The sequence below is a fragment of the Notamacropus eugenii genome, chromosome X (assembly GCF_028372415.1).
Source record: "Notamacropus eugenii isolate mMacEug1 chromosome X, mMacEug1.pri_v2, whole genome shotgun sequence".
NCBI classification, from domain to species: Eukaryota; Metazoa; Chordata; class Mammalia; order Diprotodontia; family Macropodidae; genus Notamacropus; species Notamacropus eugenii.
In genome coordinates this window covers 92,118,708-92,138,949 of record NC_092879.1, presented here as the reverse complement: position 1 = coordinate 92,138,949, position 20,242 = coordinate 92,118,708, and the positions used below count along the sequence as shown (strand labels likewise).

The 20,242-nt window shown below is 47.1% G+C and overlaps 1 protein-coding gene across 5 annotated transcripts in view; it reads left to right on the top strand.

Moving 5' to 3' along the window:
- PCDH19 (protocadherin 19) overlaps window positions 1-20,242 on the top strand; it is a 112,575-nt gene that overhangs the window by 47,392 nt on the left and 44,941 nt on the right. For all 5 annotated transcript variants that reach the window (XM_072627044.1, XM_072627042.1, XM_072627041.1 and 2 more), the window contains one exon: window positions 17,475-17,533. In XM_072627044.1, the coding sequence (XP_072483145.1) occupies window positions 17,475-17,533 (59 nt within the window). The remainder of the gene's footprint in view (window positions 1-17,474; window positions 17,534-20,242) is intronic.

Sequence of the window (20,242 nt, the reverse complement as noted above, 5' to 3'; positions counted from 1 at the left end):
AGACTGCTTTCTTCTCTTAATGGTGGAATATTGACAAGAGATGATTTGCAAGGACCATCTGCACTGAATTTGACTTGTCCTATTATAAACTTGCATAACCCAAATGAGTTTGAGCATAGTGCTTCCCAGTTCAGAGATTTGGGGAGGGGGTTCTCTGCCTGGTCTTATTTCAGAATTCCCTTCACTTGCTCTTTTCTACTCAAATTGGCTTGCTTGATGTTGCTGCCTGGAGATAACATCTCATTTCCCACCTCTGGGCTTTTGCGCAGGCTGTCCTCTATGTATGGAATGTACTCCCTTCTTACTGTTACCTCTTAGGACTCCATCTTCCTTCAAAGCACACCCTGAGCCTATCTCCTATAAAAAGTCTTTCCTGGTCCTCCCCACTCAATTTTGAGCTCCATCTCCCTCCTGAAGTTATTTGGATTACTTTATAAGTGTTTTGTATTTATTTATCTGTGAACATGATGTATTCTTCATCTCCTCCCACCCCCTAGTAGAATGTTCTTCCAGGGCAGGGACTGATTTTTGTCTCAGAATCCCCAGGGCCCAACACAATGTTGTAGTACATAGTAGGTTGTGTACATAGCAGGTGTTTACTGAGGCTGTTGGCAAGACGACCTCCAAGGGTCCTTCTAGCTCTAAAATGCTAGGGTTCAGTGGTCCCAAAATAAGCCTGGGACCAAAAAAAGTCCCCCCAGCCTGCAACAGCAGCCCCCAGCATGATCTGGGGGCTCTTCTTTTTGCCAGAATCTATGGCCAATAAGCACATGCCAGCACGGGAGTGCCAACCACTGCTCTGAGCCCAAGGAACGAGTCCTGTGCAAAAGGACACACTATTTTTGATGGTGAAGGACAGATGAAAGCAAGTGACAGCAACTGGGGGCAGAAGCAGCCTATGGTAGTGGGTCATGGGCCAGGTGGGGCTGTCCAATCTCTAGAGCTAATCCAGGTAGAAAGAGTCTGGGCCTGGGGTTCAGGGGCCACAGGTTCTAGTGCTGCTTCTATCACTTACTTACTGGGTGATGTTGGCCAAGTCTCTTCACTTCTCTCAGGCCTCTATGTCCTCATCTGTCAAAGGGAGACTAGAACAACAGCCCCACCTAGATCCCCAGTGTCCTAAAAGGTGATACTCGTGAAGGTGCACAAATAATGATAATGCCAATGATGGAGGCCATTTCTATCACATTTTGAGCTTTGCAAAGCACTCCATGGACCTTGTCTTAACTGATCTTCACAGAGCCCTCTAAGGTAGGTGACGTTATTAGCCTCATTTTACAGATGAGGAAATTGAGGCAGACAGAGTAGTCAAATGGTCACTTAGCTAGCATGTGTCAAAGGCAGGGCTTGACCCTTGGTTTCTCTGATCCTGGATGCTGCGTCCCTCCGCTCCACACACACACGCTGGATATAGAGAGGATGACAGAAGGTATATGAGAGAGCTCGGAAGAGAGAGGGAGAGACACACAGAGACAAAAAGAGACAGAGAGACACAAAGACAGAGAGGGGCTGTGGAACCTGCAGCGAGCAAGCATGTACAATATATGGGCTCCAGAATATTGACCCAGGCCAGCTCTCATTTCCCCCCAGAGCCCTGGGAAATGTTGAAACAATAGAATTCCGAACAAAGCCAATGACTTTTCTTATAAGCATCTCAGAGGGATCTGTAAGCATTCTGTGTCCTCTTAGGGAGATGGACAGACTGCGTTGCCTTGCCTCAGCCATCATTTTGGCTGTATTCATGGCACACTCCCTGTCCTCGGGTCCCCCAGGGAGGGCCTGCCAAGACTGCTGTTCTAGGCGTCCCGGGCCAAGGCCCAGTGGGATCAGCCTCAGAAAGCAGCCTTTGCTTTCTTTATGCCCCCATCCCCATACCAGGATCAGGAAGTAAGGTGCTGGGGAGGGGATGGCCCTCCCTTGGGCCACAAAGCCCCCTCTGAGATGCTCAGGATGGGGGAAGGGGCTCACTCCACTCTTCTGCTCTCTCTTTGCTCCCTTCAGAATGGCTCATTTCCATCTGACAGCTCTGAATTATACATGGTAATGAGCTTTACTTAACCCTGGCATGAGGGTATTTAAAGCCAAGAGATTCCTGTGACAGTTCAATCACAACAGAGGAAAGAGATGGGGAAAGGAAAGGTGGTTTGAAAGGCGTCGTCAGGACTCCAGCTCCTGCCTCTGGAGTCATGCCTTTGGGGGAAAGGTACAGCAGAAGCACGGTCATGTTGCACATTCACCCCTGGTCGCCTAGGCTGTCTGGGGCAGGAGGCTCGGCTCCTTCTGGTGCTAGGGGAGCAGTAATTAGGGAAGTCATGTTCAATTTTTTCCTCTGTCCCCCCCCTTGTCAGATGCAGTACGATTCCCCATTTGGCTTTTTACTTTGTCTGACAGGCCAGATGGGGTGAAAATACCATCAATCCAGTCCAAGCCAGCCTACTCCAGGAAGCATTTACAAAGCACCTACTGTGTACAAAGTCTGGGCTAAGCTCTGGGGACATCAAGACTAAAGGAGAAGCAGGCCTTGTTCTCAAAGAGTTTCCATTCTACTGGGGGAATGGGAAGACCTGAGTTCAATTGCTACCTCAGACACTTAACTGTGTGACCTTGGGCAAGTCATGACACTTCTCAGTGCCTCAGTTTCTTCTTCTATGGACTCCCCCAAGTTGAAATCTAGGCTCCTAAGAGCCATGTAAATTAGGGAAGCATAGAAAAGCTAGTGTGACAGGCTCTTGAGCACTAGCCTGGGGGTGATTAGGGAAAGTTTCCTGCCCTGGAGCTGAACTGAGCCTTGAGGGGACTCAGGGGGTCGAAGAAGTCTTTGGAGGTGAGGAGAGAGACAGTGGCCCCTTTGCAGAAGATCTCAAAAAGAGAGAGCTCTCACCAGAGCCAAACTTGGTCAGGAATTTGGTGGGAAATGTGGGGTGGGCCTTTGGACTCCAGGAGGGGCTACTGAGGTTTTCTGGACCATCTTTAGCTCTTCTCTCTTGCCGGCATCATGGCTGTCTTCCCTCTGGAAGTAGACTTGTCCAGTCTACTCTGGACAAGGAGGATACTTCCCTCCCTCCTCCTCCTCCTTAGAATCCTAAGCTTTTTACAGTGCCTTTTCTGACGTTCCCCACCCCATCTCACCCCAGTCATTAGTTCGTTCACCCTCTTAACTTAAGGGAATCCAGAGTACATGTACAGAGTGCATGTTATGTTCCGGGGCCCACTGTGAGGGAAAGAATTCTTGTTTTCGTCTCTATTTCCCAGGGCCTAACGTAGTGCTTGGCACATAGTAAACACCCAAGAATGGAATGGGTGTCCAATCTACTCGGGGTTTGGAAACTGGGGGGCCAAGCTGGGGCCCCCTCGAGACATTCAGCTGGGGCTGACTGGATTTTTCTTCACTTTTTTCCTCAATCCCAGTGTTTGGGTGGCATCATCAGCTATTTCCCAGGGGAGGCAGCAGGGCATAGAGCAGAAGCTTCTGATGTATGGCCAGGTCTCTGCCCTCACAAAGCTGACTTCAGGGACATTGGAAGTACTTTGACCAGGAGATTCTAGGCAAGAAGAAGTCTGAGAAAGGTCCTGGCTGCTGCCTTATAGGGACTCAGTGACTGCTGATACATGACTCTGTGTGTGTGTGTGTGTGTGTGTGTGTGTGCGCGTGCACGCATGTGTGTAAGGAGGTATATGTGGTATGGATGGATGTATGGGCACGCATGTTGGGGGCATTCAAGCTTCTACTGCTAAGGTCTGGGAAGGGGGAAGGGGGGCAATGAGGAGCCTGAGGGTGTGCCCATGCATTATCCCTTTTACTCTCCTGGCAGAGGGAATGCTGTCTAGTTGCGCTCCCCACCCCAGAGCTTGTCATGTTGAAGCAAGCTGGGATTTTTTTTCTCCTCAGGAGTGAGCCGTTCAGCCAGCTCACCCTAATTGCTTCCATTTCATTGCATATTCCAGAATCCCAATGAGGTGTGGCCTAGTGGTGAGAACCCAGGACCTGGAGGCAGATCCCAGTCTCTTAACCTCTCCTGCCCCTCGGGGGCTGGGGTTACTAAAACTTAAATTAGCTGTGCATTTTAGGGGAGGGGGGGGAGGATTAACTAGTTCATGTTGGTAAAAATGCTTTGAGGAAAAGGAATGATCATTATTAGAGTGATAATTATGTTTAGACACAAATCCTCCTTTTAGGGCAAATTAACAGGAGGCACCTGCTCCCCTGGAGTCCCTCAGCAGAGAGCCATAACTAGGGTGGTGCAATTGGTGCTTTGTCCTAGGGCAGCGAAACTAGAATGCCAAATTTAGAGGATGCAGACAGGATTTCCAGGCCCGATAGCAGCATTTAAACAATAGAGCGCAGTGCCTGTTTAGTAAGCATGGAGCTAAAATAGGGAGCTGGATGATGGGCTAGGGCAAGCTCTCTCTCATCTATACCTCCACTCCCAGACCCTAGTTCCCAGCTGCCCAAGCATCACTCTTAGCCAGGATCCCAGGGTCTCTGTTTCTTCCCTGCCACCAATAACTCAGGATGCAGACATCTCCATATGTGTATCAGGCCTTGAGAAACGACATTTTTCCCTTTTGCATAGGAGACCTTCAGCTCCACTTCCCAACTGAGTTTTCTGTTTTCTGCCCAGCTCAACTCCCTCCCAGCCCCACCCCCACCCCCAGCCAGAAGCCTCCCATTTGGGGCCTCTCTAAGGCTCAATAACTCTTCTCCCTCCTGAAACCTCTCTTTGTTTCCTGTTGTTGGGCCTGGGGGGAGATCCCTTTGTAGAAGAGCTTATTAAATGCTCTGGTTTCTTTGGGCAAATGGGCAAAGATGCCCCATAAAGGCAAAGTGCCAAGTCTGCACTTGTCTCCATCTCTTCTGACAAATTCCAGCTGCTGAGCTCCTTAGCCACTTGGGGAAGTTGAATTACAGCTACCCTGGGCATGACCACCAACACATGTGTGTGCTTTTTGATCTGTTGGACTTGGTTTGAAAATTAGGTCAAACCCTAACTCCTCTAACTCTGCCCACTCCCAGTCACCTCCCCTTCCCAGGTTCTTCTAACATCAAATGAGAGAGCCTGGGTTTCTTTGTGAGGAGGTCATGTTGGAGATCTCTGCTGATTCTTAAATATGCCTCTTTCTTCACAAGAGGTAGTGTATGTAGTGAAGAGTGCTCTGGGCTCAGAGGGATAAGACCCTGATTCAAATCCTGCCTCTATCACTTACTCTCTGACTTCTCTGTGCCTCAGTTTCCTTATCTGTAAAATGAGGGGATTAGAGCCAATGGCCTCTAAGGTCCCTTCCAGCTCAAAATCTACAATCCAGTGATTCCCGGCAAGTCACTCAACCTTTTCTGCGTCTGTCAAATGGGGATAATAATTAAAATAGCCAAGATGAGCTAATATAGGTCAAGTGATTACAAATATTACCATCCTCTGTAAACATGAGCCAATGTTATTATTAGAGAGGTAGCTTCTTGACCCATTACTGGCTGTGCAATGGGCAAACCATTCTACCTCAGAGTGTCCCAGGTAACACTTTAAGGCTAGGAATTACAAGGAATGGCCCACCTGCTTTAGTGGAGAGAGTTTTTGTACTGGGAGCTCACCACACAGATAAAATTCCAGGACTAGACCAATTTTGAATCCAAATCCATTGTAATAATGATGATGAGGCACCTCCCTCTGGGGTCTCTCATTCTCTTTGTAGCTTGTAAAGGATCTCTCCCCCACCCCCCATCCTCTTTACCTGGACCAGAGATTTGCAGCCAGTCCCCAGGAGATGGAGGCCGGCAAGGGTTCCCAGCTGCCCTAGCTCTAAGCTAAGGCTCTCGTCACAATTAGAGGCTTCCCATGTTAAGCAGCCTTGGAGCCTGGGTTTGAGAGGCATTCATCATGCCTCGTTAAATTGGAAATTAGTACTTAAAAGGTCAGAAATAAATATTCTGTTTATGTTCTAGTGACAGCAAATAGAAGCGGTCCCACAGGGTGTGCCCGCATCTCGGGCTGAGCTCATTGCAGTGCTTGGCTCGGTTGGCTGCTTGGCTGATGGGATGGCCGCCCCCTCCCCCTCCCCTGACAAAGAATGAGGCAAGGTTTCATTGATCAGGAGCAGAAAGATGACCGGCTGTATTACATCTCATTGGAAACCATCAATAAGAGAAGCAGAGGCACTTACTAGTCCCAACATGATCTATTATTTAGCATTTTTGTTTTTGTTATTGTTTGCTCGTTTGTTTGTTTGTTTTCTGTACCACATATTACAGGGTTGAGCAACAAGCTGGCATAGAGAAATGCCTCCAGAAGGTGCCATGGGGCTGTTCCGCCTTCAACCTTTTAATAAGCTTGTTGCGGCAACTGGATCTTAAGTGATGTTTAATACAAAGAAGAGAATTGGGGTGGTACTGGGTTTTGGAAGGGTGGTGTTTTGGACGGCAGGCACAGGGCCACCCACCAGCTTCCCTCCAAATATTTTGAAAGTCTTTTCAGCTGACATGCCTCGCTCAAAAGAAACTCTGCTCTGTGGGCCGCCAGGGCTCCACAGCTGCCAGGCTGTTGAGAATTGAGGTGTCGATCAAGTAGGATCCATTGGAACATGGCGGAGAGCTTGTACTTAGTCTGTCTTGGCTCAGGGCTGGAAGCTTGGCATGGGTGGGGCCCAAGCCTCTGCTTTCTAGTGTCTTGTCTGGCCGAGCTCCTTGGGCTGAGGACACTTGAACAGTTGCTGGGGGGGACTTTCTAGCTTGGTTTCCTACTGAAGCAGATTGACCAAGTCTGATCTTCTGAGGCTAGAACTATCTCAGGAATCCAACAAAACCTGATTGAGCATCTATTCAGTAGTTGCTGTATTCCTGGCACTGGGTATGCTGGCTTCTGGGAGTATGAAGGCAAAAACAAAATTGGTCCTTCCCTTAAGGGGCTTACTTTTTTGGGGAACAACATGTGTCCAGATAAGTCAATACAATATGAATTTAAAGTGATTTTGGGGTGGTGGACCATTATCACTTAGTGATCAGGAAGAGCTTTGTGTAGGAGGTGAGCCAGGGAAGGGAGCCAGGGTTTTCAAGAGACCAAGGCAAGAAGGGAAGGCATTCTGGGTGTGGGCCACAATCCATCAGAAGGCACGGACACAAGAGAGGATGTACCATGCCCAGGGAGTGATGTCTCAGAATTGAAGCTCTTTGAGGGCAGAGAATGGGTATATAATAAATGTTGAATGAATATGCTGTCACATTTCTTATAAAACCATAGGTTTAGAACCAGAAGGGACTTCTCAGGTCATTGAGTTCAGTCTTCTTCATGTTACAGATGATTAAATGACACCAAAACAGGATAAGGGCTTGCCCCAGATTTGAACCTACATCCTCATGATAAGATCTACTTCTCTTTCCATAATGCCATCCATACTGCCTCTCTTTTTGTATTGCCTTCCCAATGCATTTTTAGCTGGGACTACAAGGAAGTGGGGGAGGTCGGTAGTTGGAGCAAAGGAGGGAGAGCATTCTAGGACTTGGGGAATAGTCAGAGAAAGTGCCCAGAACCAAGAGGTGGAGGATCTTGTCCGTGGGACAGCCACGAGGACAGTGACACTGGATTGCAGAGTATGTGTTGGGAAGGATGATGTAAGAAGGCTGGAAAGGTGGGAAGGAGCTGGGTTATTAAGAGCACAGGATGGCAAACAGAGCATTTTGTATTTGTGTCTGATCCTGGTGGCAATAGGGAGCCATTGGAGTTTACTGAGGGGAGGGGGGTGACATGATCAGACCTGCCCCTGAAAGGCCATGGAAATGGTCACCAAAGCCAAAAGGAAGCAAATGGACAGAGTGCCAAAGGAAAGCCGGCTGGCTTCGAGGACCTGGGATGCGTGAGATCTGGGTCCAGAGTCCAGGGGCTTCTGGGAGGAGCCAAAGAACAGCCAAGAGAAAAACAGTGGCCCCCTCCATCCCAGGTGGCCCACCCCAGCTCATCCATTTCCCTTTCTCTGCTTTGTGTTTTTATTGCTGTCATTCTGTCTGAGTCACTGCTTTCCACTCTGGCTACAGCGCTTAACTGAGGGTTTCCCTGACTGTCCTGTGGGCACAATCATTATTACTTGCTCATAAAGAGCTTTGATACTTGGGGATGAAAGGCACCGTGTGACTGCAAAGTGGTCTGAACATGTTGCCTGTTTCACATCTGGGGATGGCGGTTCAGCTCTGGGAGGCATTCCCCTGGGAGGATGGTGTCTCCTGAGGAGAGCCAGCTTCTTGTGGGAAGAGAAAGTTTGACTGGCAATTAAATCAGACCTTCCATTTCATCTCCCACCAATCTGTCTGGTGAAAGTCTCTATCCCTCAAAATGGGTCCTGCCAGGCTGCTGAGGCTTTTGGATCCCAACAGTCTGTACTTTGAGTGATGTGGATCTCTGCCCGCTGACACAAATGGCAGCAGTGCTTATTTTGGAACCAGAGGGCCTGAGTTCAAATCCTGATTCTATCACCTATTAGCTGTGGGACCTTGGACAGCTCACTTGCCTTGTCTGGGTCTCAGCTCTGTCCTCTGTAGGAGGAGCTTGGGTTAGACCCAGCCAGAACTCTGACTGTTGGCATAACCTCCTCCAGCCAGGGCTTCCCTTCATACCTTGATGAGGCATGGGAGGAAGGCCTTGCCTTCCCTACTTGAGTAGTGCCCAGAGCTTGGAGAGGGACCAAGTACCTCATTGGGACGCGAGGGAACTTCACTGAGCCAGGACTCAGGGCCTCCAGGTTGTACTCATTCTTTCCAGTCAGCTTTGCAAGCCTTTGGCCATGTGGGCTGCTTCAGAAGTGCCTTTTGTAGCAACCTGGGTTGATACAGAGCTTTCCTTCAAAGCCAAATTTGGCTAAATTCGGAGAGGAGTTCAGAGAAAGACGCTGTCCTCAGGCCAGATTACCTCACTCCTGGGTGGTCTGAGCAGCTAAATGGCCTCAGAGAATTTCCCGGGGGGACAATGAAAGGCTGCCTTTAGTCTGGCCTGCCTGGGTATTAGCCACGTGGCCCTTCCCAGCCTTGAAAAGCTGCTGCACTTGAATCCTGTACAACACTTAGCAAAGCAGTGTCAGCGTTCCCCCTCCTCTCCCCCATCCTTCCACGGTGCCAGCCGCTGACTCAAGGGCCTCTGCCCACCACAGACTAGGAGAGCTGAAAGGAGCTTCAGTGGCCATCCCAGATGTAGCCCCCCTTTCCACCCTCTGCCTCGATACCACTCAGAAAGGGAAGCCAGTGTCTCCCGAGGCAGTCCATGTCATCTGGGGAGACCCCCTGCTTGCCATCTCCCCCTATTCATTATTCCTGGTTTTTCTGTCCTCTGGGTTCAAACAGCCAGTGTAATCTCCTACAGGACAGCGCTGCAAATACTTGAAATAGCAACCCCTTCTCCCCGCTGCTCCGCTTCTCTTCTCCAGACTAAATACCCTCATTTTCTTTTTCTGATCCTCACATGGTGAGGTCTCAAGGCCCTTCCTTATCTTGGTTGCCCTTGTCTGGAACTCTCTTCAGTTTCTCCATATGTTGCTCCAGATATCATGCGATCAGGGCAGAGTATAGTGGGGTTCTCGCCTCCCTGTTCTGGGAAGTTGGCTTTTTGTGCAGCCCAAGATCATATTCAATTTTTTTGCTGCCATGTCTCACAGCTGACTTGGATTAAATTTGCTGTTCGCCTAGACCTTGAGATCTTTTTCAGAAGAAATACTGTGCAGGCATACCTCCCCCATCTTGTACTTGGGAGGCTAATTTTGGGGAGGTTTTTAATCCCCTGTTTGAGTATATAGTCATGCATTTCCATGTCCATTTCCATGCCGCTAATAGGACTGATAAAATTAAATTGGCAAAGAATACTCACCCAGTGGGATTAAAGATGCTTTGGTTATAATTTGATCCTGGCTTCCTGTTTTCTTTTGGGGGCAGGAGAGGGGATAAGACCTAAAGGGATGGAGAAGAGACATGCATCCATCTTTTCAGAAGAGTGCCTGTCTTCCTTGCCTGGAGGATAGCAAACTGTCTGCCTTGACCCTCTTGGAAGCTGAGTGTGTGTGTGTGTGTGTGTGTGTGTGTGTGTGTATGTGTATGTGTGGAGGGGGGAGCATATGGGTCCCAGAGAGATACACTATTAAGAAGTAGGTACTACCCCTATGCTTGGGCTGCTGATCTATGAAGGCATTCCCTGGTCTGGCCAGAGGGCAGCCTGTCTGGGTCTGACTGGGGGTGGGGGAGGTGTCTTTGAGAAAAATTTTATATGATGATGAGTATTGTTAGAATTTTTAAAACATCCGATCCGTGATTTGCATTCACTGTGGAGGATTCCCCAAGCTGTTACCAGTGAGGATAGGTACGTAGGGTGCAATTGAACATTTCTTAGAGGGCTGCCCTGTGAAACAATTAGGGAAAAAATAGGAAGTCTTCTGGGATCCCAAGTCCAAGGTGATGGTTAGCCAGCAGCTCATCTGAAAGAGATCTGGGCCTTTGGTGGGCTGGAAACCGAGTCCGTGGTGTGATCTAGCCACCAACAAAGGCCTGAGCTGTATAAAGCTGCTCATGAATGAGGGAGTTGCTTCCAGAAGCAACTCATTTCCGAGCTGACATGCTGGCTAACAGCCACATGGGATTCCCCTTCTCAGCTTGGAAAGGCACTCCCTTAGAAGCCTCTAGAAACCTTGGAGAAAAGCATCCAGCACTGTGGGAGTCAGGGCCTTCTCTCTGATCCTGGCAACTTCTCATCCCTCCCCTCATTAGGGAAGGTGCATGGTCGGGCATGACCCTGGCCAATCCGGAGACGGGGCAGGCTTGTTGGGTTTAGGCAGGAAGCCGAGCAGAGCTAGGCACAAGGCTTAGCTTTCCACAGAGATTTCATATGTCCATTTCTACATATGTTGGGGAGGGGTAGGGAGGCATCAGGTTATGAGACTTTTTAGTTAGGCATTTTGAAAACCACTCCCAGCGGGGTAGGTCCTTAGATGATGTTTAACAGACTCAATTAGAATCACTGGATATAGTGAATTTCTTAAAAAATTAATGTTTTGCAACAGCCAGCAGCAGGCTGTATTGATTATCCAGAGCCTCCCTCTAGGCAAGCTGAAGGGTATGGGGAAAGTGGCCGCCTTTGTCCCGTGCCTAAGCAGCTGCTCCCCTACTAGTGCTTGTATGGGGATAGAACGGCTGGAAAGATGAGAGAAGGCACCCCCTCCCAATCCTTCACAGGATCTTGGGCTCCAGCCTCTCTTCTGCTGTCCCTTCCCTCAGAGCTCAAAGTAGCTGGCCGAGCCTCAGACTGGGGATCGCAGAGCCCTTGTAACCAAGAAGTGGTGAATCTTAAGGAGGCAGGCCCGTTAGGACAGAGTGAACCCGTTTGAGAACAGATGGGCAGGCTAACAGGTTCCATGTGCCAGAGGTCAGCTGGGATCTCTTTCAGTCAGAAAGCACTGGATTTCTGTCTTCTGATCTGGGACCAGGATGGTCACTGCCTGGAGCTGTGAAGCCCCCCTTTGGTCACTCACCTTTAAGGAGTGTCCTTGTCCTATCTCAGAGGGCTGGCTGCCCTGGTATAGTAGGCTGAGTCATTAGCCAGATCACATGAGATATTCATTTGAAAAATATCTGCACCTGTTATTTCATAGCTGGGGGAGTCCCAGTGTGGAAACTCATCCACCAATGCAGATCAATTACTAACTGTCTAACTCAAGGTGTTACGGAATTGTATGCTGTAGGTTAACAATGACACGTGTAAAGCTTTTTTTTTTTTTTTTGGTGGGGAGGAGAGAAGACCTGTCTGCTTTGGTATATCTTTGGTATACAGAGCCCCCAAAGAGGAAACTTCCTCTGCTGCAGCTTGTGATCTTAGAGAGTCTGCAAAGTCTTATGGACTTGTAAAAGCAATTTCATAGATAGAAGATGGGGAACAGCAGTTTCTCTGAAAAAAAGGCATCATGAGGGCCTGTTGTGATGTGGCATCCCGAAAAGCTAATGAGATCTTAAACTGCATTTGAAGATTAGTCCCAATCTTTTAGCTTTCCATGTCATCTTCAACACACCTGTCAAATCAGTCTTCCCAGAGCATGGGCCTGACTATGTCCTTCCTCTCTTCAAGAATCTTCTGTGGCTCCCTATTGCCTCTGGGATAAAGTACAAATTTCTTATCTTGACATTTAAAGTCCTTCATGATATGGTTCCAGTTAGCCTTTCTTAGAATCTTTAGCTTCCTTTTTTTCATCTAAAAAGAAAAAAGACATAACTCAAAATGAAAAGGAAGGGGGAAGTAGTGAACTAGATAACCTTCAAAGGGTCACTGAATTTGGAATCAGTTGAAATGGGTCCAAATCCTGCTTCTGCCATTTCCCATCTATATGGTTTTACTCTACTTGTGAAAAGGGGACAAACCTGCTTCAAGTCACTGGGTTTTAACTAGAGCAAGGAGCTGGGAAAATGTACTGGCCAATAAGAAAGTGACTCTTATTTATCTTTCAGTGCAGAGCACTGGACGCTGGATTTTCAGATCAGCCTCGGATTTGTCAGCCTCACAAGTCATGTTTGTCTCTTTATTGTGTTCTTGTGTTAACCTGGCCATGTCATTAGAGATGAAGACAGTTGCTATTGAAATTCGTGTGACATTTAGAGAAAATTTCCCTTCTCAAATGTTTCTTACTATGTGCCACTTAGAGAGGGGATTGAGATAATGTCAAGCAAATTTTGATTAAATCAGCTGAACCAGGAGATTACACTTTTATGCAAAAAAGTCCTTCATTTGTCTTCCTTTTCTACTTTGATTCTATAGCTTTGGGTGGGGTGGCAGACCCCTCCCCCCAATCTCAGCTGGAAGGAAGCAGACAGAGCACCTGGTCCATGTAACACCTGGGCAGAGACCCCCCCCCCCCATAACATGCAGCCTTTGTTTGGAGACCTCCAGTGAGAAGGAGGCCACTTCCTCTCCCAGCAGCAGTCTATTTCATTTGGACAGCTCTCATAATTCCCAAGGTTGCTTGGTTTGGGGTTTGGTTTGGTTTTTTCCTGATATTAAGTCTAAGTCAGCCTTTTGGCAACTTCCATCCATTTCTACTTGTTTGAGTCAAGTCAAACAAGTGGAATCCATCTTTCCCATGTCAGTCCTTCAGATACTTGACAACAGTTGTCTTATTTCCCTTTTTCTAGGCTAAATGGTCTTAATTCCTTCAAGCCTCAGTAGCAGGATATTAAGACCTTTTCCTATCCTGGGACTTGCTCTAAACCAGGGATTCTTAACCTGGAATCTATGAATTTGGTCTGAAAAAATATTTTGATAACTTTACTTAAATACAATTCAGTTTCTTTTGTAATGCTATGAATTTCTTTTGTTATGCATTTAAAACCATGATTCTGAGTAAGAGGTCCACAGGCTTCACCAGACCATGGTCCCCAAGGGGTTCATGGTCTAAATAAAGTGAAGAATCCCTGAATTAGAGGTTTCCAACTTGTCACTGACCTTTCTGAACTATGGCTTCTGGAACTGACCATGGTACTCCCCATGTGTCCTGACTCTGAATTCATCGAGACTATTATTCCTTTAGTTCTAGACACTAGTCTTTCATAATGAGGACTTTGTTAAAGGGAGACATTTGGAGACCCTTCATCTAAGTTGTGGAGTAGAAATGGAAGAGTTGACCAAGGCAAGTCTCTGGTTCAGTTCAGCTTCTGATGGATGAGTGCATCTGACACGTGCTCCAGAGAAGGAAGAAATTGGCAGGTCTAGTATATGTGCTCTCCCTTTTACTCTGTGCCTGTTAGTAAGTCTCATTTTATGTAACATATGTACACCAGAGGTGTCAAACATGTGGTCCCCAATACTCTCAAGTGTGACCTGAGCCAGATTAAAATATAATTGGGAAATTTTTAACAACATAAATAAGAATATAACAAAACAGATAATATTACTTTTTTAAAGCGAAATCAATATGTGGACAATGGGGATTCTTCTATACCTGTTAGTGATCCCTACTTCTATTTGAGTTTGACATCACTGATACAGACGATGGGCTATGAACAGGAAAAAGGGATATTTGCCCATTTTTACTCATTTGTTACTACAAGTCTTTTGGGAGACAGGTCTGGAGGTAAGCTTCCTCCCCACCCCACCCCTTGCCCCCATCCCCAAGGTTTCTGGATTTCCTGTAAAGTGAGCATGGCTGGAAGTCTTCACGTATGGAGATATACACATGATCACTGGATGTTGACTAGTATGAGTATTACAAAGGCTGACCCATGGAAAAGGTATTTGCCTTGTTCTCTGTGTCTCTAGACTCTAGAGGGTCAGAACAAGAGAAATGGATGGAAATTACAGATGTTAGGAAAAACTAGAGTTACTCCAAAATGGCCTTGGGAGGCCTTTAGAGGCAGTGGGTCTCCCCTTACTGAAGGGCTTTAAGCAAAAACTTCCATGCCCAACTATTGCATGTAATGTAGAGAGGGACTCTGGGACTGACATGGGCTGGACTAGATGGTCTCCAAGGTCCCCTCCAACTTTGAGATTCTGTGATTCTTGTAATTCTGTGGTTTCTCCAGCATCACCTCTCTGAGCCTCAGTTTCCTCATTTGTAAGAAGAGGGAGTTGGATGAGAAGATCTTTGATTTCTCCCAGCCCTATCTAGATAGATGACCTAATGACTGAAGTCAGGGAGGGAACATAAGTCATTTCGATGATACAATTCTGTCTGCTTATCTGTTTTCCTGTTCTGTCTGTCTGTCTTCCTCTGCTTTCTTCCTGTTTGCAAAGTTCTTTCAAGAAGTCTTACACTCCTGTGGCCAGGGCCCCAAATGGAGCCGGCACTCTTACCCAGATGGAGGCCGACCGCATCCAAGTGGCTTGGCACTCCTCCAGGCTGAATGGGGAGTTTCAGGTTTGGGAGCTCTTGCAAATGAGGCTGCTGCATAGAACCTGGTAGATGCAGCTGAAATTTGCCTTGGTGACACCAGCACAATTCAGGCCTAGTTTACCCCTTCTGAGTCACTAAACCCTTCAGCAATCGGTGTCATAATGCAGAAACAAGGATGCAGACAAAGCCAGGACAAGGAGTTTTCCAATGAATCTCTAGCAGTGCTCACTGTGTACAGGGATGAGCTGAGCTGTGCTGAGTGCAAGACAGGCTCCTCTCTCAGGAGATGTGAGCTGCTCATGGATAGGGATTTGAGTGAAGGTCCCATTTACTCAGCTGAGACAGAATCATGCTACCCAGCACAGTGCTGGCCACACAATAGGGGCCCTGAAAACTCCCTGAGGGACTCCTGCTAGACCCTGCCAGATTGTCCTGTTCCCATGTGGTCTTTGACAACCATGGCTGTGGGTATGGTGGCAGGCTGGCACTCCTGATTTATGAGCCAATCCCAGAGGCATTAATTCTTCTGGGATTTTGGTTGATTTTTCTTGCCCTTGTGGCAGCAATGAAAGCATGCTTTCATCTTTAAGAGTAATCCATGCAAAATGGCTGTGGGAGTAGATGTTTCTGTAGAGAGAAGGATGAGTTCCCTCTTTGCTTGGTTGACCTGACATTCAGAATAGGGACCATGCACTTGTTCTTTGCCCTTTGGTGGAAATAGGGCCATGTCTGGATTGGCCCAACAAGAGGCCAGAACTCAGCCCTCCTGAAAGCATACCTCAACCTTTCCTCTGCCCCCCAATTGATCCCAAGACTCACCTAGTATTTCCCAGGGCCTCTAGTTTGGGCATTACTTAGGGTCAGAACTACACTAGAGTACCTGTATTTGGTGTAGGGTGGGGGAGGAGGAGTGGATATGGGGGAAAATGTCACTAAGAACTTAGGCCTGGCTTCCAGCTACAGTTTTTGCCCTGGGTCCCACCCCTTTTTTAAGGCTGGCCTCTTTGGAAAGATATCAGAGTTGTGATAAGCAATTCTTCCACCTGGGATGGTTGGGAAGGGAAACCTTGGGACAGGAGGCCCCATGGGCTGAGGCTCATCATAGTGTCTTGAGATTGCTGCTAGGGAGGGAGAAGAGAGGGTAGGACTGTAGCGGGGAACGTGCATCTCATTTTCACTATTTTTGCTAGCTAGATTCTCAGATTCCTTTTTCTGACCTGCTAAAGGAGCCTAAGTGCTGTTGGTACCCCAGGAACCAAGGCCCAGTTGTCCCACCCTAGGTCTAGCTGTAATGTCTTGATGGTCTTTCCACTCGCTACACACACACACACACACACACACACACACACACACACACACACACACACACCACACACACACACACACACACACACACCACACACACACACACACACACATACCACACACACACACACACACACACACACACACACACACACACACACCCCTACACGCACATACCTCTTTTATCTCCCAGGCATTCTGCGGTAGTGTTGGTGAAAACTGTTACTTAGGAAATCTCTCTGAATTACATTAGAAGGTGGTATTTTAATGATAGGCCTCAGGATAGGGCTTTGCTTGCTGATTTCCTGTTTCACATGAAAGACTTCACGACCCCCTGGGAACTGCTCTTCACTCATCCCCACTCCCATCCCACCCCTACCCCCATCCCTGTTTTGGGCATGATACCTGTTTGCTTTTGTATTTGTGATAAAATGAAGTTCTTGCTGCATGCGCAGGAGTAAGGGTACCATTCAAGATGGTGAGAACAGGGGCCATAGCAGGGGATTACCTTCACCACATTTCCATATCTATGGAATAAATATTTTAACATGTTAATTATCTGCTAATAATAAAAAAATACCTTTGAACATCTAGTCAACTTGATAGGTGCAGAATTGGGCCACTGGGGAACAGGAGGCAATTAGTTTCAGTAAAAGCAGTGGGTCACATTGATTCTTCTTTGGGAAGTATTTGCGTAGTCCCCGGACGAATCCAAGTGTTGGCTCTGTCAGACTCGTGGGGTGCAGTGGTCTTGGCTGGAGTTGCAGGCCTGTGCTTTGACCCACAGAGACCCTTTGGCTCTGAGAAGGCAGGAGGCCATTCTTAGGCACTGATGTGGCAGTCAGAGCAGCTGTTTCCTTGTGGGCACTGCTGGTTAGGAAGCAATAAAGTGGAGAGCATCCAGAGAAGGGTGACCAACATGAGGAAGGGTCTGGAGTCCATGCCATAGGAGGACTGGCTGAAGAGAGGCTTGGGGGGAAGGGAAGGGGGAGATGGGAAAGTTGTTATGTGGAAGAGGGAAGACTTGTTCTTTTGGTCCTAGATGGCAGAATGAGATGAAATAATAGATATCAATGTAGGATTAGGTATTAGGAAAACAACCAACCTTAATACTCAGAGCTATCCCAGAGGGAAACAGGAGGTCTGCAAGCCAACGCTGGCTGAGGAAGTGCCTTTTGTGGTTATGGGTTGGATTCAATGACCAAGGAGTGCATTCCACTTCAGGAATCCTATGCTTTGGGGGACTCACTGTGGTATGGGCTTAATTTATGGCAGGAAAATAGGACTCTTCTGCATCTAATGGTGTTTGTTCTTTTTTCTTTTCTCCTCTTTTTCAGACTGAGAACTACTCCTTCGATGCCAACTATGTGAACAACCGGGCCCACATAATTAAGAGGTATGTCTGAGTGTCCTTTGGCTTGCTTCCTCTACCTACCTGGCCTTGGCATCCTTCAGCTAAGCTCACATCCCCTTTTCTCTCCTTCTTCCTTTTGTCTGTGCCAGTCGATTTTCTGTGAAAATGAAAACAGATCATTTTGAAGTAAGATTTACATCCCCAAGCTTCTCGCTACTCTGACTTTAAGGAAAGGGAAGCCTGCTTTGAGATGTTATTGTCTCATGTGGAAACTGCCAGGGAGGTTCAGGAGATCAATGTTAACTCAATGACTCTGGGATTCATTTTTTTTAAACCAACTCTTTCCATGACAAAATCAAAATTGAAATAAGCTAGTATCTACAAGGGTAGTTCTGGAAAGGAAAGAAAACTACCTTATACAGTTCAGTACTATTGCAATGAAATGGCTTGGGTGGGAAACTGTGCCCAGGGCTGGTGCCAGAATGTAAGTGGTAGGCCTTGGTTTCCTCATCTGTCAAGTCCTTGTATTTCTTCCTTCCATGAGTAATTGCAGGGAATAAAGGTAATTGCTGTGGAAACCTTGAACTAGCATGTCAATGTGAGTTATTGGGATTCCTATAATAGTTATTGGCTGGGAGGCTGAGCCATTGGGATCATAGCAGGTACCACATATAGCACAAAGTACTCAAACATTTATTTAAAAATTATTCTAAAGGTGGTTAAAATTTCTAAAGCACTTTATAACTTGAGCCTCACACCAACATATGAGATAAATACTATAGGGATGAGATTTCTTTGGTGTGAATCTATGAGGTCGCTGGTATGTAGGTAATTCCCAGTGTGGAGATTCCTTCTTCTGATGCAGATATGCACTTCAGTTAGGATATGTATTTTTAAAGGGTTTCCTGGGTCACTAAGAGGTTAAGTGACTTATCCAGGGTCATATAACCAATATGTGTCAGAGGTGAAACTTAAACCCAGGTCTTCCTGACTCTAAGGCTAGCCCTTTAACCTCCATATCATGTTGCAGCTCACTACAGAGAATATGATCCTCATTTGGTAGCCCAGGCTCAGGGATGGAGAGTGATTTGCTCACAGTCACACAGCTAATATTTGTATGAGGCAGAATTCAAACTCAGTACCTGAGGCTAGCCTTCTCCCCTCTCAAGCTGCCTCTGTGTTACTTATGAGGCCATTGAGTTCTACAGATGAGAAATCCATGTCTGAGAGCGATGGATGAGGGGACTGGATGATTTAATGGTGTCTGTATGTAAGACCCTCTGGGGAGGGACAAGCCCCAACCCTCCAAAGGCTCCCCTGAGAGTTCATGCTGTTGAGTTCCAGCTTCATGTTAAGAATCTATGACCTAGAGTGGAATTCTTCGCAGAGGTGCATGCTTGGGAGTGTGTTTGTAGGTACACAAACACACTTAGGATTTGAGCATCTGATTTCAGATATAGTTGTGCAGGACTCGGAAGTTTATTCTTTTATTGGTGCCAATCCCATCAATTTATGTTTCCCAAAGAATGGGACTTGAGGGAGTCACTGGCTTGTAGTCTAAACTACTGTAATTCACATTTCATTTAATTCACAACACTGAGCTATCCAGTGAAAAGAGTGTAGGGTTATCTGTTAGAAGGGGATTGCTCCCCCAAAGGACAGCTTTGCTTGAGAAAATCTCTCATTTATATATTCCATGCAAATTTTGGGAACGCCTGCTATGTGTCAGGTGCAGGGATTGCAAAGAAAACCCAATCATCTCTTCCCTCAAAGAGCCTTCATCTTCCTGTATGTAGCTAATTAATGACAGGTGTCTATATCCTGCAGTAAATACAGAGCACAATGGCAGTCAGAGCACGGCTGGTACAGTTGGGCATCAGAAAAACAGGGTTTTCTCGGCCTCTAGGATCATCTAGTCTTTTGGTTTAGGGAAAACTCACCATCGATGATGAGATGTGTTACATTTGCAGATTCCAAAGCTTGTCCAAACAATGTTGATCTGAACCTCTCCCCATACCCCCAACCCCAACTCTCCAGCCTCCACACAACATGCCTCTTCTCGGGAGAGCTGCTGTAGTGGGGAGTTGGATTTGTAGCCTGGATCCCTAAAGGGGAAACACGGGTTTGTCACAGACATTGTCTCCATTAGCTGCCAGGGAATGAGGCCTTTTGGATGGTCATTTTTGAAAGCGATCTCTTCTCTGCTCGGAACACTTACTAACCTTGTACTCAGCCTTCCTGGAGGCCCAGGAATCTTGAAGATGTGGTTCAGTGACAGTGGCCTTGATTAGCTCAGCTGGCAGAGGTCTGACAACCTTGATGTGCTATTCCGAGCAACTTTCTTCATCCCTACTCTCTCCCCTCCCTAAATGGCCAGTTCTCTGCTTTCTAATATTATTCCTAATGATAAGCAACATTTCAATAGCACTTTCAAAACCTGTCAAGTCCTTTGCCAACTTGAGCATGTTAGTACCTCACAACAACCCTGTGAGGGAATGACTGCAGAAACATTCTTCTTCTCATTCCTTTATTAAACCCATTTCCTAGATGTGGAATGCTAGCCTCCGAGTGCTGAAGTAATTTGCCAAGGGTCACACTCACACAGCTAGTCACTGTCAGAGGCAAGATTGCAACTTGGATCTTCCCAATTCCAAATCCCGATTCATACCCGCCACACCCTGCAATGGACATGGAAAAGATGAAGGGGCACAGCCATCCCACCACTTGGATTTGGCAACCAGTGAGGCTCAA